This window comes from Synchiropus splendidus, chromosome 5 (genome assembly GCF_027744825.2).
Source record: "Synchiropus splendidus isolate RoL2022-P1 chromosome 5, RoL_Sspl_1.0, whole genome shotgun sequence".
Taxonomy (NCBI): Eukaryota; Metazoa; Chordata; class Actinopteri; order Syngnathiformes; family Callionymidae; genus Synchiropus; species Synchiropus splendidus.
In genome coordinates, this window is record NC_071338.1 from 16,312,806 (window position 1) to 16,340,717 (window position 27,912).

The 27,912-nt window shown below is 43.1% G+C and overlaps 3 protein-coding genes across 5 annotated transcripts; 1 reads left to right on the forward strand and 2 right to left on the reverse strand.

Moving 5' to 3' along the window:
* The first annotated feature begins 8,380 nt into the window (after positions 1-8,380).
* Positions 8,381-15,820, forward strand: zdhhc13 (zinc finger DHHC-type palmitoyltransferase 13). The gene is made up of 17 exons (XM_053865183.1): positions 8,381-8,474; positions 9,114-9,310; positions 10,468-10,590; positions 10,848-10,925; positions 11,023-11,167; positions 11,248-11,312; positions 11,532-11,694; positions 12,606-12,731; positions 12,809-12,942; positions 13,022-13,122; positions 14,103-14,227; positions 14,301-14,363; positions 14,428-14,521; positions 14,600-14,683; positions 14,756-14,910; positions 14,995-15,092; positions 15,191-15,820. The coding sequence occupies exons 1-17, from the start codon at positions 8,451-8,453 to the stop codon at positions 15,327-15,329; spliced, it is 1,914 nt and encodes a 637-aa protein (XP_053721158.1). The 5' UTR covers positions 8,381-8,450; the 3' UTR covers positions 15,330-15,820.
* A 315-nt stretch (positions 15,821-16,135) lies between these two features.
* On the reverse strand, positions 16,136-17,832 carry csrp3 (cysteine and glycine-rich protein 3 (cardiac LIM protein)). Its single transcript, XM_053866209.1, has 4 exons — positions 17,724-17,832; positions 17,027-17,238; positions 16,708-16,801; positions 16,136-16,209 (listed from the first exon to the last, which is right to left on the reverse strand). The coding sequence occupies exons 1-4, from the start codon at positions 17,830-17,832 to the stop codon at positions 16,136-16,138; spliced, it is 489 nt and encodes a 162-aa protein (XP_053722184.1).
* Positions 17,833-20,210: 2,378 nt separating this feature from the next.
* On the reverse strand, positions 20,211-26,342 carry e2f8 (E2F transcription factor 8). 3 transcript variants are annotated; one of them, XM_053865726.1, is made up of 13 exons: positions 26,120-26,342; positions 24,874-25,115; positions 24,649-24,796; positions 24,272-24,577; positions 23,978-24,139; positions 23,704-23,841; positions 23,291-23,494; positions 23,139-23,217; positions 22,599-23,067; positions 22,223-22,492; positions 22,012-22,144; positions 20,859-21,175; positions 20,211-20,776 (listed from the first exon to the last, which is right to left on the reverse strand). In XM_053865726.1, exons 2-13 carry the CDS (start codon positions 25,042-25,044, stop codon positions 20,609-20,611), a joined length of 2,565 nt encoding a protein of 854 aa, XP_053721701.1. In that variant the 5' UTR covers positions 25,045-25,115; positions 26,120-26,342; the 3' UTR covers positions 20,211-20,608. The 3 variants fall into 3 exon arrangements, with proteins under 3 accessions (XP_053721701.1, XP_053721699.1, XP_053721700.1); XM_053865724.1 differs by having other exon boundaries at positions 22,223-22,495; XM_053865725.1 differs by lacking the exon at positions 26,120-26,342 and adding an exon at positions 25,432-25,556 and having other exon boundaries at positions 22,223-22,495.
* Between the last annotated feature and the right edge of the window lie 1,570 nt (positions 26,343-27,912).

Below are 27,912 nucleotides of genomic sequence, written 5' to 3' on the forward strand. Positions count from 1 at the left end.
AAAGAATGTTCTAGTTTGTGTACTGCCAGCGAGTGTACCATTATTATATAACTATTTAGGGCTGGGCAATATGGAAGAAAAAGTAATTTCGTTATCAAGTATTTTCTATACGTCAATATCGCTACTGTATATGTCACAATATAAAACAGACATGGCCTCCCAGGGTGTAAACAGTACTTTTCACTGGTTTGGTCTCACTAAACCAGGTACATACACAGCACCACGAAAACCAACTGAAACAATGGAACAATGAAATATGGCACATACCTTTTTGTTATTTGATTGTCGTCTTCATCTTTTCCATTCACAAAAGGACCTGTCGACTTTGATAACTGGGTCACTGAACTCTGAAAGCTCCCCCCAACGTCTGAGGTGAATTACACACGTGATTATATTATCAGTTGTTTATCCTAAGCCTTAAGGCACTTTTTGCTCTGCAGAAAAACTCCATGAGACTCGACATGTTTTTTTTGTTGGCTTATTTTTAGTGCATGCACAATGTTCATAAACTACTGCAAGAGTTAAAAAAAAATCTGTGAGCGATGCAGAGATCTTCATCACAGTTTGCATGAGTTTGTCTATTTGCCCTGTGAATTTGTGAGCAGTTTGAATTTGTGAGTGGCGCTAACAAAGCGATCCAACAGGAACAGACAGGATGCAAACGAATGGATGTGGATTTTACTCGCTTTGTCTTTGGTTGTATGTTGTAAATGTAAGTATGAGTCTGGAGCCGTGGACTCTCACAACAATCAGTCGAAGTTTCACAGCTATTCCACACTAAATATTCTTATTGGTTTATTGATATTGATTCCTGCCATATGAAGCCAAAGATGCTGAACATACTGGTTTCATTCTGAATATTTGGAAACATGGATTTATTGATTTATTGTACTGCTGTGGGAGCTGTTTGATGACTCACTCTGATGGGTGTGATGTTTCAACATATTTTGCTCCTTGGCACAAGAATGAAAATTGTGTAATTGTAGCCTATTATAACATGAAACAGGTTAGCCAATAATTTTATCATGCATTCTCCACATTATAACAAAAACCAGGCTGGATTTTGTTTGAAAGCAGTGGCGCACGTGAGCGTGGTCAAATGTGAGCGAGGCCATCCGACTAATTCCAGGGCTAAACTCTGTGGGACCAGGGCTAAGCTCCAGTCTGGGCCACTCCAGGAGAAACGCCTCGGTCCCAGCAGAGGAGACGGCATTTGCGGAGCAGCTGGTGTTTAATCATGTCAGGACAAAATACCAGTCAAAGTCAAAAAGAGGAGAGAAGACGAGCAGGAAAATGAGAGTAAAGACAGCCCAGATTGTGAGGCATGAGCACCAGTGAGTGGGAATTAGAGAAATATATACGAACCAGGAAGAGAGGCAGCGAGGTAAATCAAAGGTGAAAGTATAAGTAGGAGTGAGAGTGAATGTAGGCATGGTATTATCTCGCCACGGAGCAGATGTTCTTTATCAGCCAGGAAGCAGAAGGCAGCTTTTACAAAAGCTTATTTTCGCAGGTGAAGCTTCCGCCTTGACTTACAAGATTCTTTCTGCTAGGTTGGCCTTTTGAGAGTGAATCTGAAATGTAGACACACTCACAGACAGGCGCGCACAGGAGCACGCGGTGGGACAGCAGCCTCCCTCACCTGACACACATCACGTCACCTCCCCTGCACGCCGCAGCAGAAGGATGCTCGGAGGCTGCAGGTCGAGGTGTTTGTCATTTTATAGTGCGGGTCAAACGGTCTCTCCGGCTATTGATTGGCTTGTCCTCCTCCATTACTCAGTGTTATGTATTGCGCCCTCTATCAGAGCTGCGACAGCCACAAACACATTCAACTTGAGCAGCTTCGATCCACCATAAACTCCTGCAGCATGCCAGCCCGAGTGGAAATGAGCTGCCGAGCAAGGACAACAGTGCTGGGTCTCTCTCTTTTGATCCATCGTGGGGAGAATATACAGCAGCCTGGCTCCTCCAGGCCTGAGAGAGTTAGGTGCAGAGGAGGGGAAAAGTCACATCTGTCACTCCGATTCCGTCACAAATAAGCATGTAAGTCATCCACGTAGTTGTTACCAAGAAGCCATTGGTTCAGACTTGATGTGGCAAATGAAAGTTAAGGGTCAACGAGATGAGCCGCCCAGCAGAAGGGCCTGCCATCAGAGGAGAGTCTGCTGCTCTCTTCTGGTCCATGAGAGTTGCAGCTACATACCGCACAGTGATGGAGGAGGAGATGACTGACTCAGACGGAATTGCATCCATTTCTAGAGCCACATCACAGATGAGGTGCTTACCGTGCAACATAAGGACAATGTGAGTTCCTCAGAAAACACAGCAGAATTTATTCAAAAAAACAATTTCAAACACTCAATTACACACACCTAAACAACAAACCAGATATTTAACCTCAACTAGATTGAACTTCCATCCTTCAGGTTGGGAGTAAATGGCTGTTATACATCTAAGCACATGCCCATGAATCTGTTTTTGAATGATACACAAGTAACGCAAGTAGCCAAAACATTCATGTGACTTTTATTCCACATTACTGACTTCATCTGATCTTAAAATGAACGGGATCAGTGCGACTGAATGAGCAAGACAAACCTGTAAGACTCTAAATGAACTGATTCTGCTGAAAAAAACAACAACAATTTGTCCTCACTTGTGTAGCCGTGAGCAGATGGCAACGGAATTGGAGTTCACACAAGCAGATTAAACACAACTTTAATGTCTTTGGCTGAAAACTGTTGCCAAGCTTTGACTCAGATCCCTCAGAGACATTCCTTACAGAAAGCCTTTGAAGCAAACCTCAATGTAAATTCTATAGCCAAGTGTTCTATAAAGGAAATAACACTTATTTGCACTTTGCTAAAAATAAAGTATTATTATACAAGTAAATGGCCTCAATGTGACAATAATTTCAAAGTGACGATGCGGCAGAAAAGAAGGTGACTGAGAAGGTTCGTCTCCTGCTGCCACATGTGCTAATGGGAATCATTTTGCTTCTGAGTGGGTTCACGGCCATACTCTCTGTATTATTAACATTTAAATGTGAGATGTCTATTTTCTCAACTTTTTTTTTTTTTTTTAAAGTCATGCAGCAAACTTTTCCTTACTTTCCTTATGTAAAGGAAATCAATCTTTTGCAGACATACAGAATGTAAAAGAGTCATTCTGTTATAAATGCTGCCATGTATTGATAAGACAGGAAGGAAAGCAAATTCCATCCCACCTCAGGGCAAATACTCCAACCTCCATATCTGCGTAACGTCAAATAAAATGAAAGGATGAAGCTAAATGACTTAATTTAAAAGCCATTTTGATGAATAAATAAATGTACAGAATAAACTTGACAAGAGAAGTATTTTTTAAAGAAATGCAAATCATATACACATTTATAAATAGTCAAGGGACAGATGAGGTGAAGACGGTGAGAGTGGAATGATGAGAAGGAATGGAAGTCGGTTAAAGCAGGACAGAACAGATACAGTAGGAGAGCGGAGAAGGAGGAAGAGTGACTGGGTGGTGAGAGGAGACAGAGGTATTTGGCATCAGTGAGGTAGAGGATTGGATGCGAATCAAAGGTGAAGAAGAGAGTGTAGGTAGGGTAGAATGGGTGGGAACAACTGCTCAGCTTGCTCTGTGACAGAATAGCTTCTGGTGAAGATGCATTTGACGCTGATGAAGACACTCACAAGAGTAGAAACCTGAGGTTAAGAGACGAAGTTAGGGAGGCAAGACTCAGATGGTATGGACACGAGATGTGGAACATTGAACCAAGAATGTTAGAAATGGATATATTGTGCAAAAGAAGACAGCTATTGAGGTCGATGATTGTAATAAAGAAGCACATGAAGAGGATGATCAGTGTTGTAACACATCCTTACTCCTATAACTAATGTGTAGATGTCGGGAAATTGTTGACATTTGCTTCCTATATTGACGACAAACCTTTAGGTTTGCATGTTGAGGCAATAGTAGCACATGTCCTGCCTTCCACAGCATCGTAAAAAAAATAAAAATAAAAATTGCACACCATGTCAAGACACGTGTCAATAGTCATTTAAGGGCCGTGGGTTTTAGTCACTGTACCATCACGAATGAGGAGCGCCACATAAGGGCTTCCAAATAGCCATTGACATCCACCATGATTCAGTACAGAGAGCTTCCCCAAATCTCCACGTCCCTCACGCTTCCTCTCTACCTCTATGATCCACACCGCTGCCTGGAATGTTATACAGGAAGGAAGACGTTTCTGAAACTCCTATGTGTATGTGTCAACATACAAGACAGCTCTCTTTGTCGTCAGTATAGAACACAAAAGTCCACTTTCCCAACGTCAATATACTACTTCATGTGAGTAGGATGGGTTGGCTCAAGATAGGTTTCTGTGGCGACCTCTGAAGGGAAACGCCAAAAGACATCACAGTCACTGAAGTTATTTCTTTGCTATATAGATAATTCACAGAAGGGCAATCCTGAATAACACTCAAGAAAAAGAGGGAAACACCCTATTGATCCAGGAAGCCACGTCACAGTAGGACGCTGGCATTGAAGTGAAGGTGAGGGGGGTCAGCGCTGATATAATGAATAGCAGTACAGAAAGAGCTTCTGAATAGTAAGAAAGAAATGCAAAAGCGCAGAGTGAACATGCAGGCGGAAATAAAACAGTAGTTGAAAGCGATGTGAAAGACATTAAAGGAAAAAACAAGTGAACAGTTGCGAGCTGGCGCGGTCCAAATCTCCCAAACCCCAGGTGAGGCCGGACCATCAGAGTCAGCTAGTGTCCAGACTGTACAGGACCTGTTACATAATACATGACCACCAGTGACACGGCAGCCTCGGCTGAATCAGCGTCAGAGGAAACTTGCTTCTGTTCATCTGACGGAGTGAGAGTCCACTGTGGCCCTCAGAGATGGGCAGCTTGTCCAGCCCCCTCCTGCGTGCCTGCCCTGCCTGCCCCTGACAAGAACACTTGATCACCCAAGTAACCTTCCGCTTCAGTGCGCTCAATCTGCCACTCACCAGAGAGCCGGTGCAGACATGCTGCAGACAGGGGGCATTAGATGGGATTATCGCCCCCACTGCCCTTTGTTGTTCAGAAGTCCATCTCTCGCCAGCTCGCCCTGAAACACTCCCCTTGAGCCCCCACCCCCTTCAGAAAACCCTGGCACGTCCACAGAGAGGCCACTCACTGGCAAATGGAAACTAGCAGCCCACTTTCACTGCCACACGCAAGTGCACCCACCCAAGAGGGAGGGGCAGGGGGGGCGCTGAGATTGTACAACAACATACATCATCGGAAAACAGGTCAGAAAGATACAAACCTGCCTCACACCTTAACTGTACTCTCGCCCTAATTTAATGAGATGTCTCATTTCTTCCTCTATTAATGCGTAAAAGAGGATTTATTCCAGTGCTGTATCGTCCCGCCATCCCTTCTTCATATAACTTCTCTCCGTGATTCCGTCCCTGAACCCGGCTGATGTGGCTCCTGCCTACCCTGACCTGTGACCCCTCACTCTGAATGTCTTTCACCGGGTCGTCGCTTTATCTTGTGCTATCTGACCTCACTCATCAACTCTGGCCTTATAAATCTTCCATGTCACTCAGGAATACCTGCTCACATTCTGCCTGATTTACTTCAGCGCAGCTCTGCTTCTGAGTGTCTCCTAAAAAGGACTCATATTATTGGATTAGGCCAAGACCACAGCTCTATCAGCATTATAATGCAGGGCGACGCCGCAGAGGTCGTGCAGGGTTCAAGTTGGTGACCTCCCATCCCTCAGACGGTTGCGTTTGGGCTTGAACGTTGACCCTGGATTCTAGCAGTCCCATCCTGTTCCAGTGACCCTGCCATTGAACTCTTGCTGGGGAGGGGCCACATTGGCAGGATGGGGATCAAAGGTAGGACTATTATAGTTTTGTTTTCATATTTTGTATTTTGTTTGGTAGACTGGGGGCAGCCCACAATCTTGGCGTGGCACAAATAGAAAGAAAGAAATAGAAAAAAGAAATAGAAAATAATAGATGGATGGATGGATGGATAGATAGATAGATAGATAGATAGATAGATAGATAGATAGATAGATAGATAGATAGATAGATAGATAGATAGATAGATAGATGGATAGATAGATAGATAGATAGATAGATAGATAGATAGATAGATAGATAGATAGATAGATAGATAGATAGATAGATAGATAGATAGATAGATAGATAGATAGATAGATAGATGGATAGATAGATAGATAGATAGATAGATAGATAGATAGATAGATAGATAGATAGATAGATAGATAGATAGATAGATAGATAGATAGATAGATAGATAGATAGATAGATGAGTTTCACCAACACCTGTTTGGTCTATTGTAGATTATAGAATTTCATATTCTATCATTGTCACTTTGCATTGAAACAGCTTGTGCTTCTATTTCTTTTTCATTTTCACATTTCAGGTAATGAATTCCACATTCAACTGTAAGGATGTCCGTTGTCTGCATCTGACCGTGACACTGTGAGATGAGTAAAGCTTTTGAGGCTCAGCAACATTTCTTTGCACCTCAGGTGAGAATTTTATGAAGTTTCCTCAACTAGGAATTCTGTATTTTATTCCTTTGCGTTCTTTTACTTATCTTGTCGTTTACATAAATTATAGTCCTCCAATGACTCCTCAGCAGTAAAATTGTGCTTTTATTAGATTTTCATTGTTTGCATTTTCTCCCCGTGATTTTATTAATAATTGAATGCCCATTTGTTTTGTAGTGCGCACAAGGGAAGATGTCTTTACTATAGTCAAATTAAGTGCTCTTCTTGGTTTTTCTGATTTGATTTTTGTGTTGTGTTGCACTTCAATGTGGCTGACGATTGAATACAACAATGCATTGAGCGCATTGTTGAATGTGAAAAGAGCTACATTTGGAAAAGTACAATGCGGTTTGTGCACACAATGTGCAGAGAAAAGGGGTGTAATGGAAATTATATGGAAAAGGTTTGTTTATCATGTACTTTACCTATTTGTTCATTGTTTGTTATTCTGCCGACACTGAACAATTCAACATGTCTGACTATGTTTGGATAAGACAGCCGTGGCTATAATCCTCCAGCAGCCGCACACAGATCTGCAGTGTTCGCTCCCACAGGCGGCTCACACTTTATTACCATAATTAACTTCCATCAGCTGGGGTCCTCTCACTTTCAAATCTGTATGAGAAAGAATCTCTGGAGAGTCTGAGAGAATCCTGCCGCGTGTCTCACACATTTTCTCACAGCAACTTTTTGTCTCTTCTGTAATAACAGTGTGGGACAAGATTCAGGTTACATTGCTATTGTCTTTTATTTTGTTATGCAAAATGGAATTACAAACAGTTTCAATTTCTTCTGTTGAGAGTCAAAGCTCAAGTGTCACTTTGAATTCACTTCAACTCTGTTTCTGTTTTGTCTGGGATGCCACCGGCATATATATGCATATATATATATATATATATATATATATATATATATATATATATATATATATATATATATATATATATATATATATGGTTCCTTCGGATCACGTTCAGAATAAGTGCCACATTAAAACTTCCGTAAATGTCTTCTAGATCTCATTTTGTGTGTGAGATCACTCATTTAAATTAATCTCAAATTTAATTGGATTTTTAATTTATGACACACATTTTCGAAGGACTTTTTCCTACTTCAAAATACTGCAGTGCGTTCAAACTGCACAATTGGATGTGACATGTTGTAATCTCAAGTGCTGTAATTTTGCCATATAAATGAGCATTAAAATTCCGATCATTCTTAATTTTAGACTTCAAGAAATAAACTACTCATTTTCTAAAAAGAAAAGCTGTAGTTCGAACGAATAAGAAAAAAATGCATATAAATAATTTTGAGAAAAAGAAAGACATGTTAAAATTTAAAAAACATTTTAGTTATTTCAGAATTAAATGAGAATGTATTTACAAACTGAAATAACCAATGAAAAGGTGAAGCGAATGAATCGGCAACAAACGATAGATAGTGTGGGGGCGCTATCTACTGGTCTATATTGGCAGTACAATCGTCTAAAGCGCGTCTACTGTCGTCAGGTCATCAGACAGGAAGTAAAGAAAGGGGGCCGATACTAAACCTTGATGTTTATCCTGACATTTGGTAAATTGAAATAGTGCTCTCATAAAAAAAAAAAAAAAAATGAATTTAAATTGCATTTAAATATAATATATTTTATTGCAAGTGATTTAGTAAGTGATTAGGGTCTGTTTGATTTTTTTATTTACTTTATATTCGAAATTTCTCGGGTACAAAACAAACAAGTATGTACAATTAAAATATGCATAACTGATATTTTTATTTTATTGTGAAAGGTGTTCGGCGTGGAAAGAAGGTTTCTTCCGGGCGACCAGGGGCAGGAACTTTTCCTTTCGCTTCCTGACAACACGATGGACTGGAGCGCAGACCACGGTGTAAGTGGAGTTGTGTCTACTTAAATATGCTGTTGATATGACGGCAGCACTTGCCCACTGAAATGACCCCAAATGTCCGCTATTCAACTTCAAGTGTTGTCCATTTAGCCTGTTGTTAGCACTCGCTAGCAAGCTAGGTGCGGAACAACCGGTCCTGCGTGGCTGTCGCTCTCGCGCTTGTCTGCATAGTTTACGGTCAGACTTGGATGCCGAGCAACCCGAGCACGCATTTCTTCTTCAGGTCTTTTATGACATGTTTTTATGCTATTCATGTTCAAGAGTTTGTTTTCTACAGCTCGTGTCAGGCTATTTACTCAGGGCGTGCAAACCAACATTGTAAGGAAGCACAGTAGATTCTAAAATTTGTGCCGAGTTTATTCTGCTGTTCTCTATGTATATGTCGGAATTCTTCCGGGAACAGTTGTTCCAGTAGGTGGTGTTTACTTGAATGTCTTCGCAAAGAACACACTGAATTCCCCAAACTTCCGAGTCAAAGACGTTTCTCGTCATCTTACCAGATGTCAAAAAAGGATCAGCTCATCTCAGCTGTAGCAAATCAAGTCTGAGGCTTAGTGTTGGGATCTTCATTCCTACTGACTTCTTCAGCTTTGACTCTGTTCTTTTTATTTGTTTTGACAGAGCCACATGCATGACGGGTGCCAGCATGGCCACGGAAATCACGGCCACAGTCACGGCGGCAGGTCACACCCCATGATGCCGTCTTTTCATGGGCCATTTGGGCAGAAACCCGAGCAGGTCATTCAGATGAGTCAGCAGCCAAATAAGCGCTCACTCGTGGAGGATGGAAGCAGCTGGGACATTGTCAAGGCAACACAGTAAGTCAGTCACTTTGGCATTGCTGTCATTATATTATTTTTGTGTCAGCGATTACATCCAATATACTGAATAACACTCTTATATCAGCATTGTAGTATAGTGTTCACATAAACAATGTACTAAGCGAAAGGTAAGTAAATCATTGACTAAATAACAATAAAATAAGTTTAAATGTTTTGGTAGTTTTCACGCCTTCGACGTAATGGAATAAGATGTCAGTGTTGTAATAGTAGGACTTTTCTCATGATGCTATTTAAAACTATTGTTCTGCGCTTTGTTACAGTAGCTTTCAAGTTTGTTTGGAAAACAGCAGCCTGTTTGTTCTGCTGCTTATTGTTACATTAAACCGTCCTATTGGTGGGGCTAATTTAATCGGCATACTTAAAATGGTTAAATTATTTGCGAACAATGTTTTCATTTATTTATTTCTATATAATTAAGATGCGTTTCAACAGGTCACATGTCCTAGCTGCCATTTTAAAAGCATTTCAACACTGTCATGTGCTTCCTTTTGATGACATGGTATGTAAAAAGAATTCTCAGCTATGAGCGGTGTCTCCGGAAATGTTTATGCATGCCTTTAAGCTTTTATTACACCTGTCAACTGTCTTTCATCTTTTTCTTTTATGCGTTTGTTTTATGGTCTGTCACAAGAGGAGCCTCATTGACATGATCAGAAGGATCATTGGTGTCCATCCCTTGGGGGATGAAATATTATCCCAAGTTGGTTGAATCTGTATTGGTGCCGGCCTAAGTTTGACGCCACATTGTGTAACATAACAAACCACAAATTCCTTATCTCGCCGAACATAAGGCAACTTAATGCACTACTACAGAATGGACTGTGGTGGGATCATTCTGAATTTTTTTTTCTGACAAACCAACATGAATTGGGTTTAGATATCTGAGGTTTCGATCATTTTAATTTGATAAAAGCCAAAGTTTTGGCTCATGCTTGAGGTGTAGCAGAGTAAAGGTCATTGTAATGCAAATAAAATGCGAGGCACTTCTGTCCTTGTGCTTCCTCAGATCAGATGAGTAACCATTGTAAAAATGATAACAAACACAACTTGAGCTCGTATTTTTAGGTCACAGTGTTGCACCGCCGTACGTTCCTAGAACTTAGTCACCGAGTGTTTTCTTTGTCTTCTCTCAGGTTTGGCATCCTTGAGCGATGTAAGGAGCTGGTGGGTGCAGGGTACGATGTCCGTCAGCTGGACAAGGAGAACGTCTCGCTTTTGCACTGGGCAGCCATCAACAATCGTTCGGAGCTTGTCAAGTAAGAGTCCAGTGACTGTTTTAGGAATCTTGTTCTAGTTTACCAGGAGCCCCGTCCTGGGTATTATTGTTTTGGCCTCCTCAAGGTGTGGCAGCTGCATGAGCGCAACACATGCAGGTGCGGCCCTGAGTTTTTGTCAGATGTCTGGCCATAGAACTCTACAAACACTGAGTGACTCAGCAAGATACAACATTTCAGGGTGTAAAGGTGAGTTTTCTGAAGGCCTGGTTGGCTTTATGTACTGTATTTTTCTTCAGATATTACATGTCTGAAGGGGCAATTGTGGACCAGCTGGGAGGAGACCTGAAGTCCACCCCTCTTCACTGGGCCATAAGGTGAGAGTAAATTGTCAGTGATGCAGAAGTGATTGTTGTCAGGCTTTACGTCTAGATTAGAAGTGTCACGGTATCTCTCAATGATCTGACTCAATAGGCAGGGCCACCTCCCCATGGTGATACAACTCATCCGATATGGCGCGGATCCCTCCATCGCTGACGGAGAAGGTTATCGAGCGCTTCATCTGGCTGTACTTTTCCAGCACATGGCCATAGCTGCGTATCTAATGGCCAAAGGGCAGGTAGAGGCTTGACCCCCCTCTCTCTCTTGGACTAAACCTCCAAATATCAGATTTTAAATCCCCATTTCCTTTGCTTATAGGAAGTTGATGGACCAGACTTGAATGGACAGACGCCTCTGATGTTAGCAGCCCAGAAGATTATCGGGTAGGAATTCACCATGTTGAATGATTTGTGAGTTTTAGATGTGTGTTTGTTTTTAGCTAAATAGCCAACGTTTTAAAGAAGTGCCTTTATTGGAACACGGCTTGATATGACAGAGGCTTCAGAACTGTGTGTCAGCTCAGTACCTGTGTGTGTTCAACATGCTTTTCTTTTTGGAAGTTGAGCTGAATAGTGTCATGTTTGACTTATTTTCTGTTCCAGGCCAGAGCCCACAAACTTCCTAATCAAGAATAATGCGTCAGTTAGCGCTGTGGACAAGGTGAACCGGAACACGCCGTTGCACTGTGCGGTGCTTGCAGGAAATGTGGATGCTGCCCACGTCCTGCTCGAGGCCGGAGCCAGCGTGGATGCTGAGAACATTAATGTAAGCAACAGGAGGTCTCGCATAAACATGTTGTTTTGAAACTTCCTGACGCCGTAGATCTCATCATATCCCCACCAACTGTTGTGTTAGAGGTGAACTTATCACCAACATATCACGGCGTGTTTGTGCAGGTCTTTATGCTGTTGTGCTGTTTGTTGTAATATTGTACTGTAGGTGCCAACATTGTTACGTTTCACTGGAGCTCACCAACTTAAAATCTGTCTGCTGCTGACTGGTGATTTCTGCTGCTAGTCCCCTGATAGCCGTATAAGGTAGTGGGTGTTGCATTACGTGTGTGTGGAGATATTACAGTGTTGAGGGAACTACTTTGTGATCATTTAGCTCTTACTGACCAGTAGTTTGTAAAACTGCTGCTAAAAATGTAGCTTTGGCAACTACTTTTACTCATTAAACTCAGCATTACATGAATCAATGTACATAGACACCATAATGGCCTACAAAGTAATTCACGTGTACTTTCTCTTCATGACACAATATCGGAGCAAAAAAAAGTAGTACAATTACTTGCTGCTCAAAATACAAACATATTAACACACTACAACGTATTAACATTTTACAAATGTTTAACTACCTGCACGATACAGTTAATAGTAGTCGTGCTATGCTCTACCACATGTAGTTGTAGTCATCACTGTTTATTTAGCATTTTTAAAAATATATGTGTGACTTTCAAAAATATCCGTTAAAGTTTGGAAAGGAATGAAGTGCTCTTGGAACTACAGGCAAATGTCCCGTACCAAACTGGAATTGTTACACTGAATGTCGTATAAAGCAACACTAACATTTCTGTCTTTTGTGTTGGATATGACTGCGAATGGTAAATAAATGTTTAAGGAGTAGCCTTGTTTTATGGTCTTCATTGCGAAATAAGCGACCCCTCTCCTACTCAGGGCCACACACCGATCCACCTGGCTCACCAGGTGAACAGCCCGCTGCTCATGCAGATGCTCAATCACGTGAAACAGGAACGAATTCGCTCCAACTCCCGCTGCCAGAGATTCATCAGCAGATACAGTGTACGGTGAAGTATTACAGTCATGTAAATTGAAAACCTGCGATACCTTTTTTGAACAAGTGCGTTTGTATTTTCCAGGTTTTTCTTGTGTTCTTGTTTTGGGTGGCCATTTTTGGAAGCATTGCTGCCATTATTGATATGGACTCCGACTCGTGGTTGCTCAAAGGAATCCTACTGGGCTGCGTGGCTTTTGCAAGCAATCTTGTGCCAAGGTTTGAGCACTCCATTTCTCTTAGCAAATCCTGGGTAATGTTTCTATATTTATGTATTTACTATTCATTTTGTCTGCAGGAAATTCCCCCCTAAAATGTTCCATTCCCTCCTTCCATCCACTGGTCTCATGGCCTCAGTCTTTTGGATGATTGTCACCTGGTGCCTGTGGTTCCCAGCAGATATCCTTTTGCTGGGAAAACCTTCTTCTTTTGTCGTCAGATTCATTTACCAAACCCAATGATGAGTACTGGGTAAACACAGAAGGACAATTACAATTTAAAATGAGACACACTGGTGCTAGTGAGGTGCAGATTTAAAGGCCTTTAATGGTGGAGGGGTGAGTTGCAAGAGGACGCTATCTATCCCACAGAGAAGTCTCCAGCTGGTGAACATCTGCTGCACATTTCACAGCCTCTCATGTCTAATAGTCCATTTGACAGTGCTGCTGTTCTGTGTCGACATTCAGCAGCATGGAAGTTCAGCTACTAATTGTGGTTAAATCTCATGATGGTTGCTCGTATTTTTTTAAGAGTCTCTCTGCTTGTACCTACTGTATATTTTGTTTTCTAATGCTGCATTTAGGGACTGTCAGAGCTAAATGTTCCCCAACGGTTTCAGTCCACATTCAGTGCTGAAGTGTTTCCTTTTATGGCAATGTTTTTTGTTAATAATACAGTAGTTACGCTAAGCTATTATCTCTCACATCTTTCACATTTCTCTGCTACTGTGTTGTGTCTTTTAAATCCTGATGAACCACTTCCTTCCTTTTATATGTGTGTTTTAAGTATATATATATATATATATATATATTGTTGGCATTTAATTCTTGCAATCTTTAATCGACAATTGTATTTTGAAATGTGTGGCATGAGTGAAGAGGCGGCTGCTGAGGGGGGCATGTGAAAGTGAACCCTTGGAACTGTTTAGTTTAGAAATATTCCTTGTTTTAGGTGTCCATCTCTCACGTGATCTGTCTGAATGAATGCAGGTGCAGTTTTGTTCCGCCTGTTCTTTATCTGAAATGCATGAGCAGTGAGATTAAGGCTTTGTGAATGCAGACTGCAGAGGCCATGATCCTGTGACATTGTTTGTAAATGACAGAAACTCTGGCAGCACTCTCATCGACGATCTCTGTACTTTCCTTAACTCTGCTCTCCACATGGGCACAGTCCCAGCGTTCAGGTTCTGTTCACTCTTGTGGCCACTGCACTTGTCCTCTGCTACCTCCGCACCTGTAAGACCGACCCAGGGTTCGTCATGGCCTCCGAGGAGAAGAAGAAAATGGTACAGTCTGAATCCCATTCGTGCCTGATATGGTGAATTGAATCACACATGAAATGAGTCTCTTTGTTCCCAGAATGTGTTGGTGTTGGCCGAGGCCGGCTACCTGGACCCTCGGGTGTTCTGCACGTCTTGCATGGTGAGTCCGTGATTCGTAAAGACTTTGTGAAGGAAAGTCATTCGCTATTTTTGGTGACTGGCAGATTAAGAAACCAATGAGAACGAGCCACTGCTTCATATGCGATGCCTGTGTGGACAAGCAGGACCACCACTCCATCTGGACCAACAACTGCATCGGTACAACACACAGAAATGATAATAATAATGATATTCACTTGCCAAAAAAAAGTTTCTGACTGGAGGTCTGTGTTTCAGGTGCGAGAAACCACAGGTTCTACATCTTCTTCCTCTTCACCCTCATGTTGTTGGGCTCCTTCATGTTCTATGGTTGTCTTTCACGTGAGTGATCTCGCACTGTCTGGAAACACTGTTCCAGCCCATTTGCTGAACCCGGCTGCCTTTCACCCGCAGACTGGTCCATCCACTGCATAGAGAAATCGGGCGACGTGGGTTTTTGGGCTGTACTTAGCGCTGTTGGCTGCTCCCCTTGGCTTCTCAGCGTTTTCCTGCTGGCCTTCTACCACACCTGCTGGTCAGCACTTTCCCTGCTGCAGCAGCTCTACCAGGTAGAGTCCTGACTAACCTCTGAAGTTTAAGCTTGTCTAGATATGTCACTGGAACCCAAACTCTTCTGTGTCAATCAACCTCAGATTGCCTATTTGGGACTGACCACTTCAGAGAGACTGAATTTGATCTTCCACCAGAGGAGACAACGACAGTCCGTCCCACTGCGGCAAAATCCTTACAAGTGGGTTTTCGACTGCTGGTTAACAAACAAGCATATTGTATCAGTGCAACAAAATAGATTTTTTTATGCACTTCTCTGAATATCCATTGTTGTCCTAGTTTGGGAGTGATGCGGAACCTGGTGACGTTCTTCCAGCTGCGATGTTGCGGCCTCTTCAAGCCGGCCGTCATCGACTGGACCCAACAGTTTCCTCCGTCTCCAGACCAGCATGTTTTCGGACACTCAGATATGGTCTGATCTGCCTGACCCCCCGCCCACGTACACAGTCCTGGGTGAGACTATTCACCGCTTCTGGGCCAAAAATATTTGGAGAATAGAGTATATTTATTTATTTTTATATCAATCCATTCGTTTTAAGGGAAAAACAAAGAAACAAAATCCTGGTATTGGAAAGTGGAACTTTGTTGGTTTACAGTTTTTATACAAACGTTGCCTTATTTTAATAATCCCACTCAAATCACTGTTGAGTGTTTGAAACTGACCTGTTAAATCGCGTTTGTTACAGTCACGTGTCTCATTCCCTGACATTTGCTTTGCCAAAATGTGGCCTGAAGATTGACGTTTGCCTCTCAGTGACATCACATATGTCGCCTCATGAACGGTCAGCTACTGCGTTTGCTTTGCCAGTAGAGGTCGCTGTTCTTTGCCATGTAAATTTGTTCTTGTTTATTCATGGACGTTTGTGAAGGTCGCATGTTTAATAATAAAACACCAATATTACAGTATAATGCTGTTGCGTGTATCTGTCAGCACAGATGACATTGATTATATCCACCAAGTTCATGTTCATAAAACTGACTCACTGATTACATTTCTCCTGTTAACCATGAGATAAATGCTCCAAGATGTTCTTGTTAAACCAGACTAACAGTTGATATTGAGTAGATTCTTTATTGAATGAATCTGGTGTCATTCAGTAAACCATCTGGACAGTAGTATTCACTGACTCTTGACAACTCAGCGTTCTTACATTCATGATTCAGAATGAAGTGTAAGGCTTCGTTTCCATGGAAACGGCGGCAGCGTTGCAGGATGGGCACCGTTCACTCACGCTGCTCCAGCATGGCTGCGTTCCCCAGTCCAAATCCTTTTGGGCCAAAGTGTTTGGCGTAGCAAACTGTGAAACAACACAAGTTTCAGTGTGATGGATGCACAACATGTAACACAACAGGCGGGAGGGGGCGCAGCTTCCCCAATGCACTGTCTGAAGGGAATATTATTCACTCGTGTGTACGCTCTTTGATGGCTCATTTATATAAATTATGCATCAACACATTCACTTTGAATATTTTAATCTAATTTCTGAGTGAAAAGTAACGTCCGAAACATATTCCTGTTTTCTTTCTCTGCATTGCCTGATCTTTGCTCATTCATGGCAGTGGGCACGCGCTGAAAAGGTCACCTGTCAATCTCAGGACGCTCACATTTCAATCTGAATTCATCAGGAATCATTGCAGAAGGCGTTTCTAACAAAGGAAGGTCAGCAGTCCTGAATTTTAAGACGTGTGACTTCAGGATGTTATTGTTGCTCGCTGAGAACCAGGTTTACGTCATGAGAATGATGTGGTGGGTCCATTTCAAAAACCTCTGCGAGGAAATGACACTGGAGGTGAACCTTTGCAGTAGATCTCTCCGTCCTTGTCAGTCACTGTCGTGGACTCCAGGCTTTTCCCACACATGGCACAGCGGAAGCAGGTTTTATGCCAGGACTGTAAACACAGCTGCAGTCACTCCAACGAGTCTTCACTTGAATTTTATCTCAAGTTCTCAAGGCATCTCTGTGTTTGTTCACTTGTTTGTGCAACATCAAATGTGATATTTAACTAGTATTATCAAGAATGTAAACTAATAACGGGCTACACCTCAAACTTTCCTTGGCTAAAGTGTGTATGAAAGCAAGAGGGTGAATTTGGCCGGTGTTCCCAAATGCTCACCTTCCCTCCTCCCATCACTTTCTCTGCAGCGTAGACTGCTTTAGAGCAGCGCGGGCATCGGTCAGAACCTCCGAACTTCTGAGAGAACTTATTAGCTCCTTTGGCGCTGGGGTCATTGCTCTCCCCAAATTTTCTTGTGTAGCAGGACTGGCAGTGGACCCCAGATGGGTGCGTTTTGGCCGTCTTTCCGTCCAGACTCTTTTGACAGTCCACTGTCAAGAGAACAGCAGAGTCTCGGTGCAGAGTTTGGTGAAGTGAATAGAGTTAAATTCCACTACAGCTCTGTCTTCTATCAGTCAGCAGCCAGATCACATGTGGCGGAGGCTTCTATTTATAAGAGCAGTTTGCAGGAAGGTCAGAGAACAGAGGAGCTTATCACTGAGGTCTCCTGGTGTTCCCGTCGGACCGATCCAGCAGTCAGTGTCCCGCCAGCTGGAGCGACTGAAGGGACACTGAGGCCTCTTAAGTGGCACTGAATTACCAGCTCTAGGATCAACAATTGTCAGCAGAGCTTGGGAAGAATTTGTGGTGGGTTTAAGGTTCAAGAGTGGGTGGGTGGGGGTCATACGTTAATGAGTTAGCAGGGAGAATGTTTGAACTACTGGCGTGGTCACAGGTCCTCATGTCGGTGCAAGTGTCTCGGTCGGACTGTGAGGTTTAGCTGGTTTGAAATACTGCAAGATGAGAGTTTTTGTACCACAGACGAAGCATCTTTTATGGAATCTTCTTCTGTTGAACTGGATCTCCTCTGCAGAGTTGACCGTCTGCTCGCATCCTAGACATTTAGATTCTCCAGAGGTTGCCATCTAGAGGAAAACTATGGCAAAACTCTTTGTCATATTTACATTACATACAGGACGAGCCGGTGTTCTGACTCTTATTTAAATGTCAGGTTAGACCAGTGAACAACTCATATCATGGAAATAGTGTAAATATTTGAATTAAAAGTCATCCGTCTGGTGCCAGATGTCACAATTTAAATTCATTTGCAGTTACAATAGCTTCTAAATACAATGAATACAAAATGAAAGTAGGTGCGATCAGTACTCACCTCGAAATGAACTCCTCAGTTCTGATGATTCTGGGATCGGTCGCGTCAGTTTAAGTACCCGTCACTTCAGTGGCACTTTTGTCCTAAAATAGCCGGTGACGCAGCCGTCCAGCCCTCTATCTGAGGCGGAACATCAGCCACGCAGACCTTTGTGCTGGACTTTAGAGGAGAGCTGATGGAGCTGCATCAGGATGGAAGTAGGGACTTCACAGTGGGATTAAAGTGATGACAGACTCCCATGAATTCCAGTCAATTGAATAAACAAATCTCATTTTCCGCTGCTACGTGGTAGGAACATGGGCTCGATCTGGTGACCTCCAGATGACCTTCTCCAGCCAGCAGGGGGTGGTACAATCGCTTACTTGGGCGCATGGTTTCTACCTACAAATGTGAAGCTTACACCCATAAGCCAACACTGGGTCCTAGGCACAAACACTAGTGATGGGTCCATGAGGCTTCATGAAACACTCTCCTAAGTTTCAGTGCTGAGGTTTCATTTAAATAGCAGACAGTGCCATCTAGTGGCCTCCGAAAATTAGGACACTGTTTCCTTAAGCCCGTCATTCTCAAATAGCGGGGCAGGGCACATGTGACCCCAGGGAACATACTTTTTTGCCGTACTACAATAAAGTGTAATTGCACATCCACTCGTCTTTCTTTTCTTTAATGTTAACAAGGATACAATGTTATGTAGAGGTGTACAGAAAATAACAGTAGCACTGCCTTAAGCCATGTACTCCACCTCACGTTTTTGACCCACAGTGGTCAAACACGAACTGCTGATCTCTTGAGCTGCTCCTTGAGTGACTTACTTTTCTACCTTTGTCAAGGCATGACTCGCCCCATCATCACACCAACAAACACCCATTTTAGGATTTTCGAAAGACTGAGTGTAGAGTGTCACATAGGACTGGAGTCCATCCCATATATTTCATGTAACTCGACTGAGGTTGTGGCTGAGGAAGTTTTCTCCTCTTCTTCGATGGTGTTCTTTCCGCACCATGAAAAGCTCTTTCATCTTTCAGGGACTGACATCATGTGACAGCTTATTTTAGGCGTCACATCACGCCACAGCTTCTTATAGAGCACTTTACGTCACAGTAAAACCTAGCCACGTCCCAACAAGTTCATGCCGATATGACAAGTTCAAACACAATCAACTCTACACGTGACGGCTCTAACCACACACTGTTTCAGTGTTTATTTTAATGATTCTTTTCCAATTAAATTGTGAAAGATAAGAACTCGGTTTGTGAAGTGCCGCTCTGGTGCTCACGTGGGACAAGTGAATCCAACTACTACTCCTGCTTTAACCAGGAAGAGTTGACATTAATTATTTCTTGATAATTAACATGTTGGAGAGAGAAAAAAAAAATTCTTCACGCTTGGTTAAGTTCATTATCGCCCTTGTTATAGTCTAACAAATTAGTTTCCCCACATTGCAGATCTAATCCTGAAAATGAATTTTCAGTAATACAATTCAGGAAACTAAACCTTTGGCAAGTGACAGAGGTTGGCGCGGCGTGGCAGCCTGCATCATCAGTGAATGGGTTTGTGCAGGCGCCGTCTTCATCCAGAATATTGGTGACGTTTGAATAAAATGTCACTCCAAATTACAGTCAAAAGACCATTATTTAAAGTCAAAACATCTTTTTCTGTCCAATTAACACCTAACATTGAGCTGCTTGGAGTGTTAACAAAAAGGACTCAACTATTCTTGAAACGTCAACGTGCCTTATCCATGGCCTCTTATTTACCAAGGCTGACTGTGTGTGTAAATGGCACTTACCTATATGAATATGTGGCAATGAATGGAGGTTCTTTATTGTATGTTTGGGGTTGTTGTATTTCATTTTCTCTTTTTGTTTCTCTTTCAAACACCTATATACTGTACAATTTACTGATGTGGACCACAACTCTTGGTCATCTTCATCTTTTTTTTTTTAATCTTTGTAAAATTTCAATAAAAAAGATAAGTAAAAAAAACCTGCATGTTTCAGGTTTATGAAAAACAATGTAGATGTACAACATGTGTTTTTGACCTGTCAGATGAAATATTTAGTTATTAGACTGCAGACGATGATCAAAATCCATGAGGGAAAACAAAGAGGAAACACGCAACTTTGTGTTACATTTATTTCCATATTAAGCAGAGTAAAAAATTGAATATAAATTAAACTTAATGCAAACATTTGATTAGTCATCACAAAATTCTATGCTTCTTTTTTCCAATTGGGTTACACATTGTGCAAAAGTCACCAGGTTTCACTTAGAGACAAACAACGTTGCGGTTCATTTGTCTTTCAGTCAAAAACAGAGATTTGACTCCAGCCCTGTAATACCTAACATCTTCAAATAACATGGCCTTAAAATCAATTCATTTTAGGGAATGTCTCACACTCAAAAGCAAAAAATAAAGTTCACCAGGATGAGGGCAAATTGCTGAGAATTGTAAAAACTAACAATTAAATTACAGAGAAATCACCCACCCAGGTCACACACCAGCTAAAAACTCAAGCAATTCAAGGCTCTCAGGACTCCTCCGTGCAGACATCTAGTTTCCTCTGAGGGATGTAAGCTGTTTTGGTGGCCGACTGTCTGGTCTTGGCCACCATGGTAGCCAGAGGCGACAGGGACACTGGGGTGTGGAAGTAACTGTGCTGGGGGAGACCCATTCCTTTGGGGGAGTTCATGAGGGACTGCAATAGAAACAATGCCATCGGTTAGTTTCCCAGCCTTCATGCCGGTCCACACAGTTCAGTGAGCACATTCAACTGTTACCTGAGGAACACTGATCAGATGCACTTGCTGTGGCGAGCCGGACTGCTGCAGCTGCAGAGGAGACAGTGGTTTGATGAAGACCATCCCTCTCTGCTGCAGACTCAGGGGGCTGCTCAGACTGTTGGCACGTTCGGGCGTCTGCTGAACACCCTGGCTGGAGCCTGAAATCAGGTCCAGGTTCTGCATGGTGAAGTTGAGGATGGCTGGGCTGGGACCGTTGACTTGGAGAGCGGTAGGTGAAGCAGCAGCAGACGAAGATGGCGTCTGATAAGGGCGACTGGTGGGTGTGACTTCCTGGTTAACAGGGGGTCTGGAACCTGATAAAATGTAACAGAAAGAGACAGACTTTGAAACACAGAACAAGCTACGGCCTGAAAAAAAGCATTTCGTCGGTCTTTGCTTTCTTCTGAAGGAAAATGTAAACAGAACCTGATATCAACCTGATGCGTCTCTGTGGTTAGCAAACACAATTTACTCGCCACTTGTTAGCTTGTCGAGGGGTAAAGCTTGACCTCTATTTTTCATAGGACACAATATCAGTGTTTGCGATCTAGTTCTTGGTGTACTATAAATCACTTTAATATTTAATATCTATATCTAACAGGTCGACCGTTGGCCACTGAGTCTTGAGTTGGACACAGTTTTACTTTAGAACAACGGTGGGCAATTGAGTTTCCTCAGGGGCCACCAAACCGAAGGACAGATGAAAAGTAATCTTAAGTGAGACAAAAATTATGCCATGAAATAATATGCTCAAAATATGTGATCTGATTATATAATGTTTCATTTTATTTGAAGATTCTCCATATAAACAATGGAAGATTTAGATTTCTAAAAAAGGCATTTTATGACGAGGTACTTTCTTGGACATATTTATTTATTTTAAGGGCCTAAAAATAAGCATTATTCATAAAAAGAATGTCATCCAAAAGGAAAAATATTGAATTGCACTTGACCTCATGAGTGGCGTGTGTTGCTTCTCTTGACCCACCTTTGCTTTAGAATTTCGCAAGGACTATCCCTATCTTCATTGATCTTAACTAGACCTCTCAAATGTGTTTTAGTTTTACAGGCGATTCTCATAATTTCTTCCATTATGAAGTATTTTTGACATCTAAACTAGTTGCCTTCACAGTGATACCCAGTCATTTACCTGCTGTCGGAGTCTGGTAGATGTTAACAGGAGTCGAGGGGATTTTACTTTCTCCGGCGGTGACCTGAAGCTCCTTGTAACTGAGGAGGGCCTGCTGGGATATTGGAATGAGGTATCCAGCCGGCACCAGAGTCTGAAGACACAAGAGTAGAAAATGGTTTTGCATGACAACAACAAGTGTCAGTTTTGATGGTGTGGCTTCTTCTCTTACCTCTGAGTGAGGTGGTCTGGGTGCAATTGGCACATTTACAGGTGTCAATGCCACCTTCCTGTTGTGAGTTCCTCGCTTGTCATCTTTGTCAATGAAGGTCTCCACAGTGTGTTCCAACGATGGGCTGCTCTGAGCCTTGCTCCTGGGTGTGTTGACAAACTCTGGATCCAGGTGGAGGACGCGGGGCGAGGGTCTGCTGGGGTGAAGGGCAGCAGCATGGCCGTTCTTGAGGCGAGCCTGCAGGATCTCACACAGCTTTGGAGAGGCATTCTGCTGGAGGGTAAATGATAAAGGTCACATGGTGGACTTTTCTTGTGCATCTGTCCACAAGCTAAAATACCACACTAGGAAGTACACAGTAACTCCATCTCTTTACCCGTAAGTTGGAGTCTGCCCTCTTGAGTTTGGAGGGGCTGGTCTCTGAAGAGGACTCAGGCCTCAGACGTTTAAGAGATCCAGGACTGGAGTCTAACACAGCAGACATGAACTTGGCAGCCAAAGGGCTCTGGCCAGTCTTGTCCTCGAAGGTCATGGAACGGACCGCCAGGCTGGTGGGCTGAGGTCGGGCAAGCGGGTTCGGTTTGAGTGAGCTAGATGATACGTAGACGGTGTACGGCCCCCTGCCCTGCTGCTGAGGCATCAGAACCGGGATCAGTGGTGAGCAGTGTGCAGGGATGAGGGTGACGGCTCCAGGGGCTTGGCCAGGCAGCGGGGTGCTGGGTGTGACCTGCGCATTTCTGTTCACTTGATGGTCTCCAGTCGAGATCAAGACAGGCTCACTTGAACTGGGAACAGTTGATTCAGAATTGTCTCCGGTACAGAGCTCTGAAAGAGTCTCGCTGCTCCTGCAAAAGAGGACAGTCATTCTTACTCCCTTATCTAAGGTTTTCACACTGAAGCAAGGGGCTGAACTTACTTCGACTGGTCCAGTTCTATTTTACAGATAGCAGCTAGTTGGGCCATTTTGTTTGGGAGGTCTGTATTTCTGGAGTCACCTGTGGGGAAAAGGAGGACCATTAAGACACACGAGTTGATTGAACTGGAAGTTTAGATAGAAACTGGACTCACTCTTCGCAGGACTGCTGGGGGCGGAGTTGATCTTGCGGCGGTCATCATGAATGCGTTTGGCTAGCTTTATGAGGGATGGGTGGCGGGTGAATCCCCGCTTAGTCCCGGGTGATGGAAAAAGATTCTTGATACAGTGGTCTAGTGAGGACTGTGGTCTCGGGTTTGTGGGCTTTCGTTCATTCTGAGGAGAGGAACTTGGAGAGTCTGCGGGAGAAATGTAGAGATTACAACGGGTTCTCACATGACACTAAAGGATCTAGTTCGATTGTATCCAACTACATAGGCTGTTGCTCGTATCAACATTGTGAGGACAATTTCTTATTTAGTCCTTTATAATATGAACCTGAGCTGACTGCAATATCCTCATTTACACAGGAATACTGAAAAGGTGTGAGGAAAATGCTAAAAGATACCTTTGACAGTGATGAACTCTTCTGGTCCGGTCCATCTGAAACCTGTTTTCTTCACGCCCTCCTCCATTACAGGCACCTTCTCAATCAGTTTTAGGCTCCGCAGCACATTAGCTATGTCGTACAGTCGCCGCACTTTGGCTACAAGGACACATTATAGTAAATGCCACTGTTATTTTGTTAGCTAAGACATGGATGCTACACAACAACACACAGGATTAGGTTCTACATCGTCCCCATGAAGGGACGACACTTTTGATTCTTCGTCACAACTTACTTTTGACTTTGCTTCTATCTTGATCTCCGAATTGGTGCTCCCCAATCAAGATCTTGGCGGCTAAATCCAGACTGATCATGCGTGACGTTGACACCAGGAAGAGCATGACAAACTTCTGGCTCATCACACGAAGAGATTTGTCCTTCCGACTGTTGACAGACGCTGGACACGACAGCGATCAGTGAATAACACAAACAGATGGAAAACCTTTATCTGAGGACCATTTACTAATAAAACAATGTAAAAGCAGATGAATACAACAAGTGAACTCCATTTAAAACGCGCATCACTCACCTGCTTTGAACTCCACTCCCGGAAGTTCCACAAAGAACAGCTCCTTCTGTTCTGGCTCCAGAACGTCCCGGTCCTCCTTGTTCTCCTTCTCTTCCTCCTGGTTGACCACAGAGCTCGGCAGACCTTTCAGGATCTGCTGCATCTGTTGCTCGTACTTGTGCTCCTCGCCCACCTTCTTCAACAGGGCCAGGGTATGAGGCAGATTGGCACGACCGTGCCAGGTGTAGCTGTTCTTCGCGGAACGGCTCACCATGTGCAGGCTCTCAAACACATTCATGATGTCGTAAATGCGCCGGCGTCCCACATCTGTGAAGGCAGATGTCAGTAAAAAAGGACCAGGTAAACCAGCACCAGTTGAGTCAAGGCAGCACACATACTGAGCTCAGCTGAAACGTCGTCCAGGCTGATGTTCTTGCCCATGTTCTTGCAATCCGTGAAACGTGTAAGGAATTTGTGACACAGCAAACCCAGACTCTTTTCTTTCCTGCTGACAATTTTCTTTGACTCCTCTTCATTTTTACTGTCCTGCAGGAGAAGACCAGAAATATTTGTATTAGACCGAGTTGCCGGTGGCAAGAACCACAGGAGGAAGACATTCATACTTGGGTGAGGTCTGGATCATCAAGTTCATCAGGGTCAGGGCAAAGCTCCTTTTCTCGGTTCCTAATGTCGGGACTTGCAGCACTGATCAGCATTTTCAGATTGCAGGTCGGCGTCCAGGGTTCAGCAGAGCCCACCTCTCTTCCTTTTTGTGGCGTAGTGTCAGGACCCATGGTGAGACTTAAACACCATCTACTCTACAGTGAATTAAACACTGGACCATGGGAGGACGTAGCGCTTTTCCCTGTAACAAAAAGAGAAAAGGGATCCGATTATCAATCCAAAAAAAGTGAGACAGGAGATTTTAGATGCCCACATTCCACCTCAAGAATTGAGAATTTGTTTAACATTAGCAGACTAGCAGACCACATTGTTTGCTATGCAGATATAACCCATGAAGCCTATTCATGAAGCATATTATAGTACGTTTTATATAGAGTCATTATTGAAAACAGATCGATCCCAACGTTAAAACTAGACAGCGCTTCTATGCTTATTTAGCCGCGATTTATATTATATCTATTGTAACGCGAGTTTTATTTTGCGCCGCTATGACATACCTGATAACACAAGAGTGCCGATTTTTTTTGTTTCAAAAAAGGTAAATAAGGCAATCATCAAATACGGATCCTCTTGTGAATATTACAACGCGATAAATTAGCAATAACATTAGCTCAATACTGGCGGCATCTAATGTGGCATACTTCGCCTCCAATCCCGGGCCAGATACGTGGCTGCTGGTCCCGCCCTTTTGGGATGAACTAGCCAATAGGGTGGCGAAGCTGCTCTTACGCAGCGGTAGTGAAAACTGTATCCCGCGCAGGTAAACATTTTTGAATTCCTTGGCGCGTCCACAGAAAAATCAAAGGTTTTGCCATCGAATCGTCACAACCCGCTGTGTGTTGTTCAACAACAAACGTCACATAGCGTCGAGCTACACAACATCAGCTCAGACGTTTGAGAACGACACTGTTTGAAAGCAATGCGCGATCAATTGTAGTTGTAAACTGTGAGGCTCCTTCGTGCTTGTATCACACGAGCGATACGACCATAAACCATGCTACACGTACGCACACGTACTTCAGCCGTGGCCCAATAATGGCGGGTATGCTGGGCGTGCATTAGATGGGAACTACGAGGAGAAACCGGGGGTTCAGTCTGAACAAAAATGTACGAAACATGCGAGTTTACAAATAAGGGGGAGGTGGCAACTCCACGGAAATGAAAAAAGAAAGCAAAATAACTCACCAGAAAGCAATGTGAGCATCACTCGGCGGAATCACCGCATTTCTCAACAGTACGCTGAAGAACCCCACAATATCCGCCGAGTATTCGAGTGTTAGCGGTGGGTTTCATTAAACACATAAATCCAAATCAAATCCCGTGGTTAAAGTGATCGAATTAGAACCGGCGTCCTGAGCAAAGGTTAACTTGTAGCGCTTGTGAGTAACCCGGGCATGGACGACTATACTACGGCCCGCCCAACTTGCGCAAGCCAACTTTTGCACAGACCCCGCCCCCAGCAGACACGCAGGCGGGCTCGTGCGCTTGATAAAGTTTCACAATAAAGGTTTGTTCTAAGTTCATCCCTGAAAGACACTGCCTACTATACACTGAAATACCTTATGCTGTTCCTCAATTCTTGACATGAAGCTGTCCATTCCTCTTCACCATTTACAGCACAGAGTTCAACTCTTGGTCAGAGAGTTGCCACCTTCAGAAGTTCTCTGATGACTCTGCCATAGTTGGATGTATCAGCAAGGGTGAGGAGACTGTGGTGGAGGACTTTGTTGCTTGGTGTGAGCTGAACCATCTGCAGCTCAATGTGTCCTTGGTGGACCTAAGGAGGACCAAGTCTCCTGTGACCCCTGTTTCCATCCGGGGGTCAATGTGGATATGGTCGAGGACTATAAATATCTTGGGGTCCACATAGACAATAAACTGGACTGGGCTCGTAGCACTGAGGCCCTTTACAAAAAGGGTCTGAGTCGTCTCTACTTTTTGAGGATGCTTAGGTCCTTCCATGTCTGCGGGACAATGCTGAGGATGTTTTATGAGTCAGTGGTGTCCAGTGCAATTCTGTTCGCTGTGGTTTGCTGCGGCAGCAGATAACGGTGGCGGAGACTAACAGACTCAACAGACTCATCCGCAAAGCTGGTGATGTGGTGGGGGTGAAACTGGACTCCTTGGAGACGGTTATGGAGAGAAGGATGCTCCTGAAACTAAGGTGCATCCTGGACAACATCACCCACCCCCTCCATGAGCTCCTGGTCCAACACAGAAGCACATGGACCAATAGACTGAGACTGCCCAACTCAAAGATCGAGCGCCACAGGAGCTCCTTTCTTCCTGTGGCAATAAAAACATACAATTACAAGGGTTTTTTAGCACATTTTCTGTTCTTGAACTGCATTTGTTGCATATTGTTTTTTCTAAGTTTTACTTTTTTGCACTTTATAATATTATTTCTTTTTAAGTTATTGTGATATGTTGTGTACAGAGCATGTTACAAACACAATGTCCCTTGGGATTAATAATAATAAGTTAATAATAATAAGTTTTTCTGATTCTGATTCTGATAAGTCTGACTTGCATCACGCAGACAGAAACCATAACAATCATTTGGAGAATGTTCACACATCACCTACATGTTGAATTTAGTATATGGGACAGTATCATGAATCTAATTTCAGGTGGGGACTGTTTGTGACACAAGTACATTTACTTTTACAGGCCCAAATTTGAGACCATACATGTACCAGATGTAAAAGTGTAGAAAAGCTTTTATATATTTTATATATTATATTTCTGAAATGAGAACACAAACACGGCGCCAATACAGAAGCACTCGGACTACTACTGAAATACACTGACGCTTGAATGCCAGAGCTTACTCTTACTTACTAGCAACGTTATAGGAGTGATCTTTAATCAAAATGTGATGCCATAAAACACAACATTGAAACTGCACATTGAATTAAAAATGTATAAGGCAGTAATGGAGCATTATGGCTTGTTGCCACCAGCCAGTCTCCCCGGTG